At 44.4% G+C, this 17,816-nt stretch overlaps 2 protein-coding genes across 4 annotated transcripts in view; both read left to right on the top strand.

Moving 5' to 3' along the window:
• Positions 1–17,816, top strand: part of SRM (spermidine synthase) — a 227,650-nt gene that overhangs the window by 124,879 nt on the left and 84,955 nt on the right. The window lies entirely within an intron of this gene.
• The window catches only part of MTOR (mechanistic target of rapamycin kinase), a 150,552-nt gene that overhangs the window by 98,573 nt on the left and 34,163 nt on the right, over positions 1–17,816 (top strand). For all 3 annotated transcript variants that reach the window (XM_050787642.1, XM_050787652.1, XM_050787662.1), the window contains exons 30-35: positions 673–812; positions 8,327–8,427; positions 11,834–11,949; positions 13,453–13,530; positions 13,739–13,846; positions 17,631–17,756. In XM_050787642.1, the coding sequence (XP_050643599.1) occupies positions 673–812; positions 8,327–8,427; positions 11,834–11,949; positions 13,453–13,530; positions 13,739–13,846; positions 17,631–17,756 (669 nt within the window). The remainder of the gene's footprint in view (positions 1–672; positions 813–8,326; positions 8,428–11,833; positions 11,950–13,452; positions 13,531–13,738; positions 13,847–17,630; positions 17,757–17,816) is intronic.

The following is a 17,816-nucleotide window of genomic DNA, read 5'->3' as shown; positions in this document are numbered from 1 at the left end:
AAACCTGCCAAGCACTGAGCAGGAGAGAACATTAGATGGGAGACTCTAGAAGAATAGGGGAAAGACTTTCCAAAAAATTTTAAATGGTGGTGTTATATTTTAAATTATTATTTCCTGAAAGTTTAAAAATGCATTAAGAAATGCAGAGAATCAAGAGCTTTAAAAAAGTGAGTTGTTCTCCTCCAGCAAACATGCAGATGAGGCCTGGTCTTTCTGGCCCCATCAGGAAAGCAGCTGCCATCCCTGTCAAGTAGCCCAGTGTCAGCACTCCAGCAGATCGGAGCGATGGTATCTTTGCAGCAGCTCTGGTGCTGTGGTCGGCGTTTTCTGCTAACCCTAAACGATTTCCCCTGTCCTCATGTCCCCACATCCTGGTGTGTTCTGATGACCCATGTGTCTGGGAAGGAAATAATGGGGGAGGAGTATGGCCTGACCTCTGCTGTCAGATAATCCCAGAATCATTCTATCCATGTGCCAAGGAACCAGCATTTCCACCTTCCCCAAACAGCACTCCTCCAGATTGTCTGAAGTTCTTTTTAATCCAAGCCCAGACATAACTGATAGGTGACATGTCATGCGTACAACATTTCCATGGAAAGAGAGTATGTGGATTAAAAAATGTGATCCCTTCTCTTCACCTCACAGCAGTCTTCTTTCTTTCCCATGTGACAGGAGATCCAGGCTACCTGGTATGAGAAACTGCATGAGTGGGAGGATGCCCTGGTGGCCTATGACAAGAAAATGGACACCAACAAGGATGACCCAGAGCTGATGCTGGGCCGCATGCGCTGCCTCGAGGCCCTGGGGGAATGGTGAGCTTCCTAGGATGATGGCATGTGTGGCTGACAGAGGCTTCATCAGTTTGATCTTTGGATTTGAAAGGAAGGCTTCCCCCAAACAGAGTTCTCACTTCAGACTCATTTTCTTCCACTTGATACTTCTCAGAAATCATCTTTCACTTTTGGTGTTTTTCTCTCTCCATTCTATCTCAGCTACTAAGTAGCAAGGCCTTCACTTAAACTTTACAATGTTCTAGGACAGGACAGCCTTAGGGGTGCTCCTGGGATCTAGTTCTCCTATGTACTCTCCTGATCTTTACTGACCCAGTGAAGAGGTCATATTCTTACTTGGCAACCTTGATTTTTTAAATTAGCTCTTGCAAATGCTTTTAGGAAAGAAGAACAGTGACTACCCTCTTCAGGTGCTTCATCTATATCAGATGCTTACTGTGTGTCCAGCACTATGCTAGGCTCCAAGGAAACAAAAGACACAAGAAAATAGGCCTTTCCTTTGAGGTTGATGAGACAGGCACATTAACAGAGGGTTATTATAGCCTGAGAGGATGTTGATAATGGTATGAGCCACGCTACGTTGAAAGCCCAAAGGAGGAAGCAGGGTGATCTTGCAGTACTTCCTGGAGGAAAGACTGAGAGTTAGGAGACAGGTAAAGGAGAAGGGACGGGGGGAGACAGGTACTCCAGGTGGAAGCAACAATAATGCGTAACTGAGAACATTTAGCTAGGTTTTGATTTGGAGAGTTGCTTGGGAATGTTGAAGGAAAAAAATGGCCTCCATTCTGTTTCCAGCAACAAGTACAACTTTTAAAAAATAGTTAAAATAAAATGCTATATTATCATTGTTAAACTCTTTAACTGCAGTTTTAAATGACTAAAACAGGCTGGGTGCAGTGGCTCACGCCTGTAATCCCAGCCCTTTGGGAGGATGAGGCAGGCAGATCATTTGAGGTCAGGAGTTTGAGACGAGCCTGGCCAACATGGCGAAACCCTGTCTCCACTAAAAATAAAAAATTAGTTGGACGTGCTGATGCAGGCCTGTAATCCCAGCTACTCGGGAGGCTGAGGCAGGAGGGTCACTTGAACCTGGGAGACGGAGGTTGCATTGAGCTGAGATTGCACTGCACTCCAGCCTGGGTGACAGAGCGAGACTCTGTCTCAAAAAAATAAATAAAAATAAATAAAAAACAAAAAATAAATGACTAAAAGTGCCATGCTACCTCCCGACTAGTGGATTATCCCAACTTTCTCTGGAACATGATACTTAGGGACCACTGTTCCTTCATTCAGCTAGTAACTATCAAGGGTGTATTCATTGCTAGTATCTATGCCAGGCCCTAGGGACACAGCTGTGAGCAAGACAGTCACAGCCCCTGCATTTCCAGCTTACAGGATGTCGTAATACATTGTGATACCATCAGTAAAGAAGCTCAGGGGGCTGTGGGTAATAGGAAGCACCCTAATCAGCCTTGGAAGATATCAGGAGGAAATGATATCTAAGTTGGACCTGTACAGTGAGGAGCACAGTATGGGGGAATTTTTTTTTTTTTTTTTTTTTTTTTTTTTTGAGACGGAGTCTCGCTCTGTCGCCCAGACTGAAGTGCAGTGGCGCGATCTCCACTCACTGCAATCTCTGCCTCCTGGGTTCACGCCATTCTCCTGCCTCAGCCTCCCGAGTAGCCGGGACTACAGGCGCCCGCCACCACACCCGGCTACTTTTTTTGTATTTTTTTTTTTTTTTTAGTAGAGCGGGGTTTCACCGTGTTAGCCAGGGTGGTCTCGATCTCCCGACCTCATGATCCGCCCATCTCGGCCTCCCAAAGTGCTGGGATTACGGGCGTGAGCCACCATGCCCGGCCTGTATGGGCAATTTTTAATAGGCCTTTTTGTTCAGATTCTTCTCTGTGACCCCCTGTCTTCAGAAATAAGGATGTTCCTTTCCTCCAGGTATAGGGAAGGCACTTCTCACAGGAGGGCCTTATGACCTTCTTCAGGGGAGGGTCAAAATATTTTTCCTAGATGTTATGACCTGCTTCAGGGGATAAGGGCAGGGGGTAGTCAGAGTAATTTTTTTTTTTTTTTTGCTGCCATTTTCTTAAAATATTCAGTATGCCAAGGTACCATATTTCAGGGTAGTATATTCTGACCCCCATCACAAGGATGTACATTGACAGTAATGTGCTGTTTATACCATTTTGCACTCTGCTGTTTTCGCTTAAGTCTAGGCCACTGTTCCGTATCAGCATCTACAGAGCTACTGCCTCATTTTTTTAGTAGCTGCGTGATATTTTATCATATCAATAAATCGAGTCTATTTAATATAGGCAAACTTTTATTTGTTTAGACATTTCTACCTTGGAAAGTTTAAGAATATTGGACAAAATCAAAGTAAGCCTTCTGAAAGAATGATCTTTCACTACATGTAGTCTTTCTGTACTACCTTAGCCTCCCTCGTAGCTGGGACTACAGGCACATACCACACAGTTGGCTAATTTTTTTATTTTTTGTAGAGACAGGATCTCACAGTGCAGTCTAGGCTGGTTTTGAACTCCTGGGGTTCAAGCGATCCTCCCTCTTTGGCCTTCCAAAGTGCTAGGATTACAGGTATGAGCCACTGTGCGCAGCCTTTTTTTTTTTTTTTCTTTTCTTTTTTTTTTTTTTTTTTTTTTTTTGAGACGGAGTCTCGCTGTGTCGCCCAGGCTGGAGTGCAGTGGCCGGATCTCAGCTCACTGCAAGCTCTGCCTCCCGGGTTTTTACGCCATTCTCCTGCCTCAGCCTCCCGAGTAGCCGGGACTACAGGCGCCCGCCACCTCGCCCGGCTAGTTTTTTGTATTTTTTAGTAGAGACGGGGTTTCACTGTGTTAGCCAGGATGGTCTCGAACTCCTGACCTCGTGATCCGCCCGTCTCGGCCTCCCAAAGTGCTGGGATTACAGGCTTGAGCCACCGCGCCCGGCCTTTTTTCTTTTTTTTTAAGAGGCAGGACTTTAATCTCTCTCTTAGTGGAGTGCAGAGGTGTGATTATAGCTCACTGTGGTCTTGAACTCCTGGACTCAAGCAATCCTCCCGCCTCAGCCTCCTGAGTAGAAGGAACTACAGAAATGCACCGCCATGCCTGGCTAACTTTTTAAATTATTAAAATTATTTTTTGTAGAGATAGAGTCTCACCATGTTGCAAAGGTTGGCCGTTATTTCTTAATATAAAGTTATTACTACATCCCCAAGATAGAAGATGTTATAATGTTTTGCATGAAAATTTAATGTCAGTGGATTTAGCCTTAGGCATTGGATCATATATATATAGGGAGAGATAATACTCTAAAATTATTTGAAAGTGGCTTGTCTGATTTAACCATCATTAAGAAGATTCAAAAGTGTTATTTATTTTTATAAATTAACATTAAAAGGCTGGGTGTGGTGGCTGGCACCTGTAATCCCAAAACTTTGGGAGGCTAAGGCGGGCAGATTGCTTGAGCCCAGAAGTTTGACACTAGTCTGGGCAACAACAACGACAACAAAAACTCCATATTCATTTACCTCAATAAGTTGAGGAAGCATATCCTTTCAAATCTGCTTTATTCATTTATGTAACTAAAGTTGCTGTTGTTGTTGTTTTTAGTCCAACAAGTATCTAAAGCTGTATTGTCCAATATGGTAGCCTCTAGCCATATGTGGCTTTTTTTTTTTTCCTTTTTGAGATGGAGTCTCACTCTGTCACCCAGGCTGGAGTGCAGTGCTGTGATTTCAGCTCACTGCAACTTTCACCTCCCAGGGTCAAGTGATTTTCCTGCCCCAGTCTCCCGAGTAGCTGGGATTACAGGCGTGCACCACCACTCCCGGCTAATGTTTGTATTTTTAATAGAGATGGGCTTTTGCCATATTGTCCTGGCTGGTCTCAAACTCCCGATCTCAAGAAACCCGCCTGCCTTAGCCTGCCAAAGTTCTGGAATTACAGGCGTGAGCCACTGCATCCGGCCTTATGGCTATTTTTAAATTAAACAAAATGTGAAATTCAGTTCCTCAGTCATACCACATTTTAGGTGTTCAGTAGCCACATGTGGCCAGTGGCTGCTATATTGGACAGTGCACATAGATAACTTTTCCATCATCACAGAAAGCTCCACTGGACAACACTGATCTAAGGCAAAAGAAAAGTATGTTAATAAGAATTAGCCACATCATTTCAAAAACAGTTTTTCTACTTTCAGATCAGCTGTCATACAATCATATCTTGTTATGGGAAAGATAAAACGGGATGGAAGTGTTCTTAAAATTCAACTCTAATCAATTCCTAAAATACTTAAGTGTTTGACTGTTGCCATTGGATTTACATATAAATATCACAGCCTGGCATTCAAAGTCTTTCCTATTGTGGCACGAGCCCGCTTGTTCAGCACATTTCTCAATGAACCCTTCTCTCATAATCTGAGCTCTGGCCAAATTATTCACTTTTCTCCAAATCCCACATTCATTTGTTCCGTTCTTTGAATTGCCCTCTTCTGCTGCTCCTTTTTGTACTTTTGAAATCCTCTGCACTGTTTCTTCCTTCTCGAAACCTCTCCTGGCCCCTTCCCCTTCCACTCCTCTCCTTTCACATTAAAGAGGACCACTTTTCCTAGCTGGGTTAGTAGGAACAGATTGGATGCATTGGAAGAGACTTGTGATGTGGTTTCCTGCAGTTCCTTTGTGTTATAGTTGAAGAAACTGAGGCTCACAGAAGTTGAGATGACCAAGCTGAGTGATACCGATCTCCTGATATTGCCGTTCTCAGTCCCAAATACCTCTGATCTCTTGGGTTCTTTCGAGTTTTATAATTATCTATAAAGCATAAGTGGCTAGTAATGCTGACCAAAGGATTTAAGAATGTGGGAGACTAAAAGAAATTTTAAAATGAGATGAAAGAAGCAGAATATTTTTCCTGATCATATGCAGGTTTCTGATATGGTTTATTCAGTCAACTCTGTTTAGAGTGCAATTTCTAAATTTATTTTGTCCGTATATCCTGAACATGCCTGAGGCAGATGTTCGTCAGAGGTGGCATCCGGAATGATCTGGAGTTACCAGTGAGCAGAGACCCTTCCCGTTTTCCCCGTGCTTGTCTGCCTCCAGGAGGCTGTGAGAGCTAGGCAATCCCCACCCCCCGCCCCGCCCAGCCCTATGGTGCGGACTGCCACACCTGCAGCCAAAGTGAACTAAAGTGAACCCCCTCCTCACACTGTTCCCACAGAGCCTCTAGTCGCTGAGAACAGATTCCTCGGGAGTGAGATCATAGGCCTTCAACCCTAAGAGGAGCCATGGAGCCATTCCAAATGAAAGAATACTTCCTAAACTTTTTGTTCGTTTTAAATCTTCAGGGACCATGCTAATCTCTATATCGTTCCAATTTTGTATCATTCCAATTTTAGTATATGTGCTACACTTTCTGCGTTTTTTGCCCCAACACTAGGTGAGAAAATCAAAGTCCCAGAGGGTGCACCTTTTACCTAGTCCTCCCTGTGTGTAGTAAAAGGTATCAGAAAACAACAACTATCCTAGTTGTTGCCCCATAAAACAGTCTCGTGTTTTTTATTTATTTGGTTTTGCCCCCCACCCAACCGCCTTTGAGAGGCAGGACTCAGTATATTCTGCATTATTTTTTGTAACAAATGTTTGTGGAAGAGCAGAGCTGTTGTCTGTGTACTGACCAGGTTCTGACAGCTGTTCCCACGCAGCTACATGGTGAAGGCAGTGCGAGGTTCACTGCTAGGGCTTGCCTTTCCGAGTTGCTGTTCCTACGTTGCTCCTTGCTTTGTCTCTTGTAACAGTTTGTGGGATTTCAGCACTGAACTTGCTTCCTGCTCTAGATGAAAAAAAAAATTACATCCTTGGTCCTGTGGCACAGAATCAGCTGATCCTAACAAAATAGTAGAGGAAGGCTGAGTTAGGAGGGACAGCTTGCATGGAGGATGCATTCATCCAAGTTACTTGTGTTCACCAGCTGTAAATTTTGAATTATAGAATTAGAAGGACCATTTGGAGATCATGCAGCTTTCTCTCCTACCTCTAGTCAGGATCGTTATAAAAATATGCTATGCAGATGAGCTGTGCCTCTGCTCTAAGCCAGTGGTTCTCAAACTGTGGCCCCTGGTCCAGCAACTTTGGCGTCACATAGAAACTTGTTACAAATGCACATTCTCAGCTCCTACCCCAACACTAATGAGTCAGAAACTCAGAGAGTGGAGCCCAGCCATCTGAAGGAGCCCTCTAGGGAATTCTGATACACTTCGTTTGAGAACTACTGCTCTAAGGGAACCCCTAGCAGGGCCCAGGAGTGAAGATTTTTAAGTCTCAGTGGCAGGAAACCAACACAGAGGTTTATCCTGCTCCCGTAATGGAGCTTCAGTAAGTGTATAGGGCATCATGGCCACCAGTTCTTCTTTTTGGTCTCAGCTCTGTATTGAGCCAGAGTGCTTGTGTCCCTGGTTCCCTTGATCATGTGCCAGAGAGACTTCAAAGTTAATATCCGCCGTACTGCAATGCTGGATAATGGCCCTGAGTACCTCTCCTGACATAGTCCACAGTCAGCTTCTTGGTGAGCCTAGATTCCTTCTGCAGGGATTGACTTCAGCCTCTTTATCCCTGCCCTTCTCCACCACCTTAGAGTAGAGAGCAGCTCATGTTCCATGAGGCTTCTGACCTGGGCCACTTAGAACTTGTGCCCTTCCTCGTGACTACACCTCCAGTGCAAAGTTAAATCATCCTGCAGCATGTCTTTCAGAAAGCAGGAAAAATTAAGGAGTCTCCTAGCTGCATCTTGAAACTCATATGAAATCCGGGGCTCGGATTTGCATAATAGCAGAGTTTATTTCTTTTTATTGAGAAGCGAAACATGAGAGGGAATTTCAACAGTCAATAGCAAGACCTTATTCTAGGGCTTCCGCATTCTCTTTGTTTGTTGGGGTGTCTTAAGCACCATTCATATCTCAATATCTCATAGTCCTCCTTCACATTCAGTTAATTGTGCAAAATTCTGAGAATAAGCAGCATCTAGCTTTCTGTAGATGTGACCATTGTAGAGCCTTTCTTCTGTACAGATTGATTTCATCTGGGTTTCATTTCAGACTGAAACCATTTGTATAATACTTTTAGGAGCCAGTTCTCCCTATAGCTTTGAGCCCAAAATGAATGTCCAGATGCGTCTCTTCAGATTGCTTTCTCTGTAGGCCTGCCAAAGGGAAAAAGCCCAGAATTCTTTGGCATAGGAGAGAAGTTATTTAATATTTATGAAGGGAGCCAGATGTTCAGGACATTTCATATCACAGAGTTAGACATGGTTCCTATCCTTGATAAACTCACCCAGACAAATTATGAGCACCAGATCATAGAAACAACAAATAGGCCATTCATTATCTATTATGTGACCTGGTAGAATGTGCTTTTTTATTAAAGGTGTCCAGTTCCTGTGTAGTCCTCAACTAACCCAAGGGGCAGGAGAGGAAGATTGGTAGTTTAAGGAGATTTGGATTAATCTGACTGTATAATTCATTTCCTTCAGGGGTCAACTCCACCAGCAGTGCTGTGAAAAGTGGACCCTGGTTAATGATGAGACCCAAGCCAAGATGGCCCGGATGGCTGCTGCAGCTGCATGGGGTTTAGGTAAAGCTTCCCTCACAGGCACCCCATCAAGAATGGGGTGAGTGAGGCTAGGGGCTCGCATCAGAAGAGTAAGGCGCTGGCTCTAGGTGGAGATCCAGGTCTGTGGAAGTGTAAAAACGGTCTGTATCCACCTACTTCTACACCTTCCATCTGTCCTTTCTACCTGATGATTTTTATGAACTTGTTGGACATGGGGAAAATTGGATCTTCGTTGGAAGGCCAAGGAAAAGAGTGCACAAAATCAAAATTGAGATTTAGTGGGTGAGAAATACACACTTAGCACACTCACACAGAATACTGATGCCAGATGCTTTTCCCCATACACCAAGCCATTGTCAGCAGACACCAATGGGGTGTCAGGTAGTTTATTTCTGACACTGTCTACTTGGAAATAGCATCAGATCCCACAGGTTAAGGGCTCATCCCAAAATACTGCCCCACTTCAGATGCCAATCACAAGTTCCAGGTTGTGACTTGTGTTTCTCACTGACCAGCTGTAAATCAGGGTTAACATAACTCTCCTCCACAGGTGTGATAATTTGGTAGGACAGCGCACAGAACAAAAGGAAACACTTTTACTTACATGTACTGGTTTCCTATAAAGGGTATTATACAAGATACAGATGAACAGATACAATGAGGGAAGGTCTAGAAGGGTCTAGAGTGCAGAAGTTTATGTCCTGTGTGGTACTGAGGTTTACCATCACCCTCCCAGCACCTTCATCAACCTGGAAGCTCATTGTTCAAGAGTTTTTATTGCCTTTAATTTTCAACCTCTTCACCTTTCCTGGATGTCAGTGGACAGGGCTGAAAGTTCAAACCTGGTAATTACTTGGTCTTTCTGGTAACCAGCCCCATCCTGGAAGGGGAGAAGGAGGGAGAGACAATGTTAGGCAAAGTTTAAGTCACATGCTACTTAGCGAACCAATCTCTTTGGCAATAGGCTTGGATATTCTGCAAGGTTAGTGGGGTCCTACGCCCACACATTCAGCAGGGTATTAGGGTATGCATCTCTCTGTCTCCATTTACCTTTGCAGTTGAAAGCAGAAACAAGAGATGAGGAGACTGGGTGTGGTGACTCACACCTGTAATCCCAGCACTCCGTGAGGCTTGAGTGGAGGATCACTTGAGCCCGCGAGTTTGAGACCAGCCTGGGCAATATAGTGACACTCCATCTCTACCAATTTTATATGTGTGTGTATATATATACACACACACACATATATACACACATATATGTATACATGTATACATATATATGTATGTGTGTGTATATATATACACACACACAATTTTTTTTTTTTTTTTGAGATGGAGTCTCACTCTATCGCCCAGGCTGGAGTGCAGTGGCACAATCTTGGTTCACTGCCACCTCCCGGGTTCAAGCAATTCTCTGCCTCAGCCATCCGAGTAGCTGGGATTCCAGGCACCACTACCACGCCCAGCTAATTTTTGTATTTTTAGTAGAGACAGGGTTTCACCGTGTTGGCCAGGCTGCTTGAACTCCTGATCTCGTGATCCATCAGCCTCGGCCTCCCAAAGTGCTGGAATTACAGGCGTGAGCCACTGCGGGTGGCCCTCATTTTTTTGTTTTAAAGAGAGATGAGGAGAACTCTCTTTAGGTTCCTGCATCCAGCTATGCCTAAAGTCGTCTCTGTAGTTGACCTTCTCAATAAATAAATTTTTTCTTAAACTATTCTACCTTATCAGCATAATCAGTAGGGGCTCATTATGAATAATAAAGAACACTTCTATCACTCAGGAAATGCAAAGGGTTTTTGATAGCTCTATACCAGGCACTAGGGACAAAGATCAAACATATTTCGTCTTATACCACAGTAGGATTTGGCTTTGGTTGCCTAAAGCAAGATAATGATTTATTTTCCTCTCTTATAAATGAAATCTAGAGGTAAGCATTTCCAGACTAGTATTTGGCTCTATTATCATTAGCCTTTTTCCAGATTGCTGCTTTGCACGCTCAGCCTGTGCCTCCATTTTAAAGTTCACATGATGCAGCATGGTTGCTGGAGCTCCCCATGTCATGTTTTTATCCCAAGCAGGAGTAAAGGGAGAAGACAGTTGTCTATCTCCTTTTATTCATATTTCTTAACTTATAGTTTAGAACTTTCCCAATATATGTAACAGTGAAGATTATAGTATAATAAACCCCCATCTGCCCGTCACCTTTTCCAGCAATTACAAACATTTTCACCATTTATTGTCTCTGTTCTCCTCTTTGCTGCCCAATTCTTACCCACCTCACTCCTACTCCCAGAGTATTTTAAAACAGAGATTTCCTTTCAATCCCTGCAGACATGTCAATTTCTGACACTGGGCCCCAGCTAAGAAGATTATCAATATCTGTTCCAGAGATGGTCTTGATAAGAAGGGAAAGGATATATAGAACGTCCCTGGTGAAAAGCTTCACCTGTGGAGCCCAGAGGAAAGTTACATAACATTCTACCTCCATTCTCTTCTTCTGTCCCTCTTGAGTCACAGAGCTTATACCCTTTGCTTTCATGAGCTCTGGGCTAGATCCGGAACATTTTTCAAAAACAAATTGCTTCCTGAGGAGTCATCGTTAGCTATTTGCTTGTGCCCAGAGGCATAGAGAATGGATGAGCCGATGGTCTGGAGTGAGAGGCAGGAAAATGCCTTGTAAAATTGGCAGCCCTGCAGTTTGCAGCTAATGAAGCTGATATCTTTTCTGCAGATGGTCTTGGAAATCCTGGCATTTGATACATACTCACCCCACCAGGAGAAGTAAATACCTCTTCCCGGATGCAGCCATTTCCCCAGTCTAACATGACACAGAGACCACTGTGCTGTGACCTAGCCCAGCTTTTTGTTATAATGGAGTTGCTTACAATATTTATCTCCTCCCTCCTGAGGCAAAGATGTTGCCAGAATGAAATGGGCAAGCTATGTGTCTAATCCTGTCCCCTATCATCTGTGTAATGGCTATTTTCAATTGTTTAGAGGAAAATGTAATTTCCCAACATACCATTGAACTGTGAGCTGCCTCACTAGTAGGGAAGAAAGCAATTTTGTTTCACCTGGAGAAACCTGAGAGCGTTCTCTAGGATAATGAGGTGCTGCATTCAGCCCACTTGATGTGCAGACTTCACACTCTTGCACTTCCCCCCTCATCTGTCAAGATGCTCCCTGGGCAGCCATGGAGTCCTGTGTTTAGGAGAGAGATGTGGCTTTTTTTTTTTTTGTTAAGTCAACCTGCATAGTGTGTATAGGGGCTCTGCAGGATTTTGGTACATGAGGCTCAAGTGCATTTGTCTTGTTTGTATCCCAAGCTAAAGGAAAGTAACAATGGTAAGACCTATTTGAGATGCTGCCTTTAGCCCAACCAGCCAACCCCCTTGATGCTTTGTGTATGTGTGTGTGTGTATAGGTCAGTGGGACAGCATGGAAGAATACACCTGTATGATCCCTCGGGACACCCATGATGGGGCATTTTATAGAGCTGTGCTGGCACTGCATCAGGACCTCTTCTCCTTGGCACAACAGGTAAAAACCTGCATGCACCCAGATCTCTCAGCAGGGAAAAGATTGTAGTGCTTCTGAGCACACGGAGCTTCAGTAAATAGCTATTATACTTCAGGTCTGATGTTTACTTAACTTTGTGAGTGCATTTGAATGGTTTTGATGCATTGCACTCAGAAGACTGCCAGCAGGTCTGCTGGGGCTACTTTTTGTTCTGAGGGGGACAAATGTGTTCTGGAAGCTGCTGTCTCAGTTGCTTTTGGAGTTAGCTTGTTGGGTCATCGTTACATCCCTTGCTGTAGAGAGAAGCTGTATTTCACCAAAAGATAGGAGTCAGAGAGCCAGCAGTCTCACTGTGCGGCAGAAATCAGTCACAAGGGTCTTCTGGCCATGCAGGCATGTCACACATTGATTACCTTCCGAGGAAGCTAGTACTTATTTGCAAATAGTGTGCTGACTTGCAGAATGAAATAATGCAGTAATCCCATCCACCCTGTCAGACACGAGACTAAATGAGGTGCCCTGGTAAATGATCTGAGCACTTAAGGCATTGGGACACTATAATTAACCTTAAACATTCAAAAACGGGAAAAGCTCTGCATGAGGGATTTTTAATTGATGGCACAGAGGAAACTCAAACTGCAGTGCTGTGGCATCCTCCAGGCTCTCATCTGTGTGATGAGAACCAAGATCTTGGTTGTCTCTGTCAGAGACACAAGAGCTCCCGTTCACATGCACAGGATTGGGCATCTCTGCCAATTTCAGAGGCACCCCCTAATAAGGACAGAGGGTGCTTGGAAGCCAGAGCTACCACCTGGAGCCATTGAAGTGTGTGCAGAATCTGTTTTCATAAACATGCCCAGCAAGGAAAAGTTAAAAGAGGGTAGATCCCCAGGCTGGGCACAGTGGCTCACACCTGTAATCCCAGCACTTTGGTAGGCCAAGGTGGATGAATCACTTGAGACCAGGAATTCGAGACCAGCCTGCCCAACATGGCGAAACCCTATCTCTACTAAAAATACAAAAATTAGCTGGGCGTGGTGGCGGGCACCTGTAGTCCCAGCATCCCAGCTACTTGGGAGGCTGAGGCAGGAGAATCGCTTGAATCTGGGAGGTGGAGACTACAGTGAGCCAAGATCACGCCACTGCACTGCAGTCTGGGTGACAGAGTGAGACTGTGTCTCAAAAAAAAAGGTAGATCCCCAATTATGTCCTCTTGAGATGCAAGAACCCATGATTCAGTTTTACAGCCCTCATTCCCATGCCCTTGCCACCTAAGATTGTGTATGTTACCTTAGATAGATGTTAAAGTTTTGGATGCCATGCATTTCTGTCTTTGATGAGAAATTGGATAATACCTCCTCTCAAGCCATTCACTTCTGGGAAAATGCCTTTCTTCAGCAAATTTCTTTCTTCGTCCCTGGAATTTAAGTGAGACAGATAACTTCTGTAGCTAGTTGGGGTGCCCTAAAATAACCCTAAGCTCCCAAGTCCAGAGCTCAGTCCCAAGGGTTGTTTCTCTTCTAGTGCATTGACAAGGCCAGGGACCTGCTGGATGCTGAATTAACTGCGATGGCAGGAGAGAGTTACAGTCGGGCATATGGGGTAAGTGTCAACTATTCTGCACATTGTCATTTTTGAGGCTTATTTCCATACTTTTTTCAGAATGGGCTATTGAGAACTCACAGGCTGCTGGAAACATGCCTGTTTTCTCTGATCGGCAGATACCCTGACACCAGAAGGAATGATTTAAATCCTGTCTTTTGGATTGTTTGTGCAGTAATTAGTTTGGAATGTGATTTGCTTCCATCAGGCCATGGTTTCTTGCCACATGCTGTCCGAGCTGGAGGAGGTTATCCAGTACAAACTTGTCCCCGAGCGACGAGAGATCATCCGCCAGATCTGGTGGGAGAGACTGCAGGTGAGCTTGGTAGAAAGCCCCAGTTCACCCGCCTACCCCTGCCCCTTCCAGGACCTGGGAGAGTGCCCCCCTCCACTCCCTCTCTTACTCAACTTGCTTTTCCTGCCTCCTCCACCAGTGTGTTGCTTGGCTTGCATACAAAGCAGAATACTCAAATGCTCCTCATCTAAGCTTAAGCTGTGAGAGAATTGGCCAATTTTCCCGTCTCTTCTTACTCTCTCCTCTAGGAATTAAAAAAAATGTTTTTTAATAAATGACACCTGTGACCAGTCAGGAATCATAATCTCAAAATCATTGGTTCTCAACTTTAGCGGCACAGTAGAATCACCTGGAAAGCGTTTTAAAGTCCTGATGCCCAGGCTATTCCCCAGGCCAATTAAATTTCTGGGGAGAGACTCAGGATCAGTATCTTTTCAGGTTCCCCCAGATGATTCCACAAGCCAAAGCTAAGAACCACTGTTCTAACTATACTTGCAGGCCACCCGCACTAGCTTTTCAAATGGGGTTGCCTTAGGTTCTCATTGGTCAACTCCTCCTGTTGATAGTTACTTAGGTCAGAGTCATCCTGTCGCCTGCATTGAGACTTTTTTCCACTGCAGTTTCCCCTTGTAGAGAAGCTTTCCCAAGTCCTCCATCAGTATTTTCATTATCACATTCTGATCATTTTAACATGAGGAACTGTCACTCCAGTTCTGGGAGTCAGGAGTCTTAAGTGTTCTGGGAAGGATGGCCAGTTCTCCCATTCCTTGAGTGGGTAGGATAGGAAGTTCATCAACAAAAGAAAAAAAGAGAGAAAGCCTTTACCACTCCAGAAACCATTTGTCTCCCTGCCTATCATAATCCATCCCCCCAATTATAAACCATTTCCTCTCAACTAGATCCCCACCTAATTCCAAATTCTCGCTTCAGACCAGTCGAAGTTTGTGCTTCAGGCGTCTCAGTAGGCTGTGACAAAACCCTCTCACTCCAAACTGCATTCCTGCCTAGGAAGTTCAGGGCACATTCCCCTGGAAAGGAGAGAGCAATGGGCACAGGAACATCTATGAATATAGTCATTTATGGCTCTGAAATGAGCACATACAGTTCTTTTACATGTTTTATTAGTAATTATGAAATGCCCAGTGAATGTTTTGATGGAAAATTGTCTCCTGGGCACCAGAAAGAATTCCACAAATAAGCATTTCCCACTTAATTTGTACACACCCCAGTTCTTTGAAATGCCTATAATAAAGAGTTTCTACAGCAGAGATCTGATGAACCTTCTGACAGTCTGACAAGTGGGACTTGATCCAAATGTAGACTTGGAGGGGAGGGGATGCATGGAATGAGTCCTGGGAAGAGAGATGCCTGTCTGACTTTACTGGGTCCAGGACACTGTTACCACCTTAAGCCTTCGTGACTTTCCTATCTTGAGGCAGCAAGATGCTTTTTGGCTTACGGGAGGCCAAATTATTTCAGCATCTGGGAGGACCTAACTATTGGTGAGAAGTAACAAAAAACAATCACTCAATGTACTTTTTTCTGTTATTTTAACTTTCTAAATCATTGTTGTCACACTTCATGGGATGGAAAATTGTAGTCCAAGGCCTGAAAATAAAGCATTACATTTATAGTGGAAATTTGGCTCTTGTGGATGGCCTGCTGTCAAATGAACTGCTGGGGCTAGAAAACTGCCATTTTGTGGTCAAATCATTTAAATTAAAATCCCCAACCAGTATTATAGTAGTGGAAAAATACATGTTTGTTACTTTTCTTTGGAGTTGCACAATGCTTTTGGTTCCTAAGACCCTCCCATAGGGCAGTTAGAGAGGTCAGCATTACTGGCACTGGATCTCTTCTTGCCTTGGGTTCTCCAGTCAGGCTCAGACTGCATCTTATCATGGCTAAAAGCCTGAGATCATTGTTGCTAGACTTTTAAGTTTATGTCCGTGGAGTTCAGCTCCATGGGTTCATGGAATTTACCATGAAACAGTAGATCTCAGGAACTCCCCTTCTGAGTCTGACTTCTTATCAACAAGGGTGAAAAAGGAGTTCACTTGGCTAGGCATGGTGGCTTATGCCTGTAATCCGAGCTCTTTGGGAGGCTGAGGCAGGCGGATCGCTTGAGGTCAGGAGTTCAAGACCAGGCTGGCCAACATGGCAAAACCCTGTATCTACTAAAAATACAAAAATTAGCCAGGCGTGGTGGCATGCACTTGTAGTTCCAGCTACTCAGGAGGCTGAGGCAGGAGAATCGCATGAACCCGGGAGGCAGAGGTTGCAGTGAGCCGAGATCGCACCACTGCACCCCAGCCTGGGCAACAAGAGCAATCCCACATATAATCCCAGCACATTGGGAGGTTGAGGCGGGCAGATAGCTTAAGCCCAGGAGTTGGAAACCAGCCTTGGCAACATGGCAAAACTCCGTCTCTTCAAAAAATACAAAAATTAGCCAGATGTGGTGTGCACCCATAGTCCCAGCTACTCAGGAGGTTGAGGCAGGAGGATCGCTTGAACCTGGGAGGTTGAGGCTGCAGTGAGCCGTGATTGCACCAGTGTACTCTAGCCTGAGTGACAGAGTGAGACCCTGTCAAAAAAAAGAAAGAAGAATAATTTCTAAGTGTAACTGAATGAAGCATTTCCTCTTCTGTGTATACTTTTTTATCTCAGACAAGTAGAAATGAAGAAGAAAGAATCTAAGATGCCAACATACAGGGTATCTCAACAGTCTTTTGTTTTTTCAGAAGTCTTAATGGAGGTTGAGGCTTTAATAACTTTAGAAATATAAATGCCACCAACTTTAAAACAATGTCACTTGAAAGTTATTTAAACTTATTTACATTTAATTCATTTTTGAACTTTGGATGATACATTTTAAATTTAATTTCTTTGTCAGTGATAGTCATCTTCAACCAGAAAGACTGAAACAAAATTTTAAAGTTAAAGATGTATTATGTATTATATTCACCATTCACAAAATAAATTGAAATCAATCATTTAATTTATTTAATCCTTGCCGTATCCCTATGAAACTGGTACTGTTTTTATTCCACTCTACAGATCTGTCAGAGGTTAAGTGATTTGCCCAAAGTCACATAGGTAGCAAGTGGCAGTGGCAGGATTCAAGCTCCAAACCCATGCTATACCATCTCTCAAACTGCTGAGAAGTCCCTAAGGGCAGGGGTCCCCATACCCAGGGCCAGGGACCGGTGGGTAGCCTGTTAGGAACCGGGAGGCACAGCAGGAGGTGAGGGATGGGCAAGCTCTACCTCCTGTCAGATCAGCAGCCACATTAGATTCCCATGGGAGCATGAACCCTATTATGAACTGTGCATGCAAGGGATCTAGGTTGCACACTCCTTATGAGAATCTAATGCCTGATGATCTGAGGTAGAATAGTCATCCGAAAACCATTCCCCCGCCCCTGCCCAATATATGGAATAATTGTCTTCCACAAAACTAGTCCCTGGTGCCAAAAAGGTTGGGGACCACTGCCCAAGGGTATTTCACTCACAGTGAAAGCTTAGATTCTATTAGCAAATCTCCTTTGTGTTTCACAGTGGATTTATTTGACTGTGACTTGCAGGGAAGTTAAAATGTATCAGAAGGCCAGGCACGGTGGCTCATGCCTGTAATCCCAGCAACTCAGGAGGCTGAGGCAGGAGAATTGCTTGAACCCAGGAGGCAGAGGTTTCAGTGGGCCAAGATTGTACCACTGCACTCCAGCCTGGGCGACAGAGCAAGACTCTGCCTCAAAAACAATGTATCAGAAGACATATCTGATCTTCACTTTTGAATGTTCTAGGGCTGCCAGCGTATCGTAGAGGACTGGCAGAAAATCCTTATGGTGCGGTCCCTTGTGGTCAGCCCTCATGAAGACATGAGAACCTGGCTCAAGTACGCAAGCCTGTGTGGCAAGAGTGGCAGACTGGTGAGTGACACCCACCCACCCACATGGGCAGGTGGGGCCCCAGGGTGTCCCTGGGCTGTC

The sequence above is a fragment of the Macaca thibetana genome, chromosome 1 (assembly GCF_024542745.1).
Source record: "Macaca thibetana thibetana isolate TM-01 chromosome 1, ASM2454274v1, whole genome shotgun sequence".
Lineage (NCBI taxonomy): Eukaryota > Metazoa > Chordata > Mammalia > Primates > Cercopithecidae > Macaca > Macaca thibetana.
The sequence above is the reverse complement of the archived record's forward strand: the minus strand, read 5'-3'. Positions and strand labels throughout refer to the sequence as shown.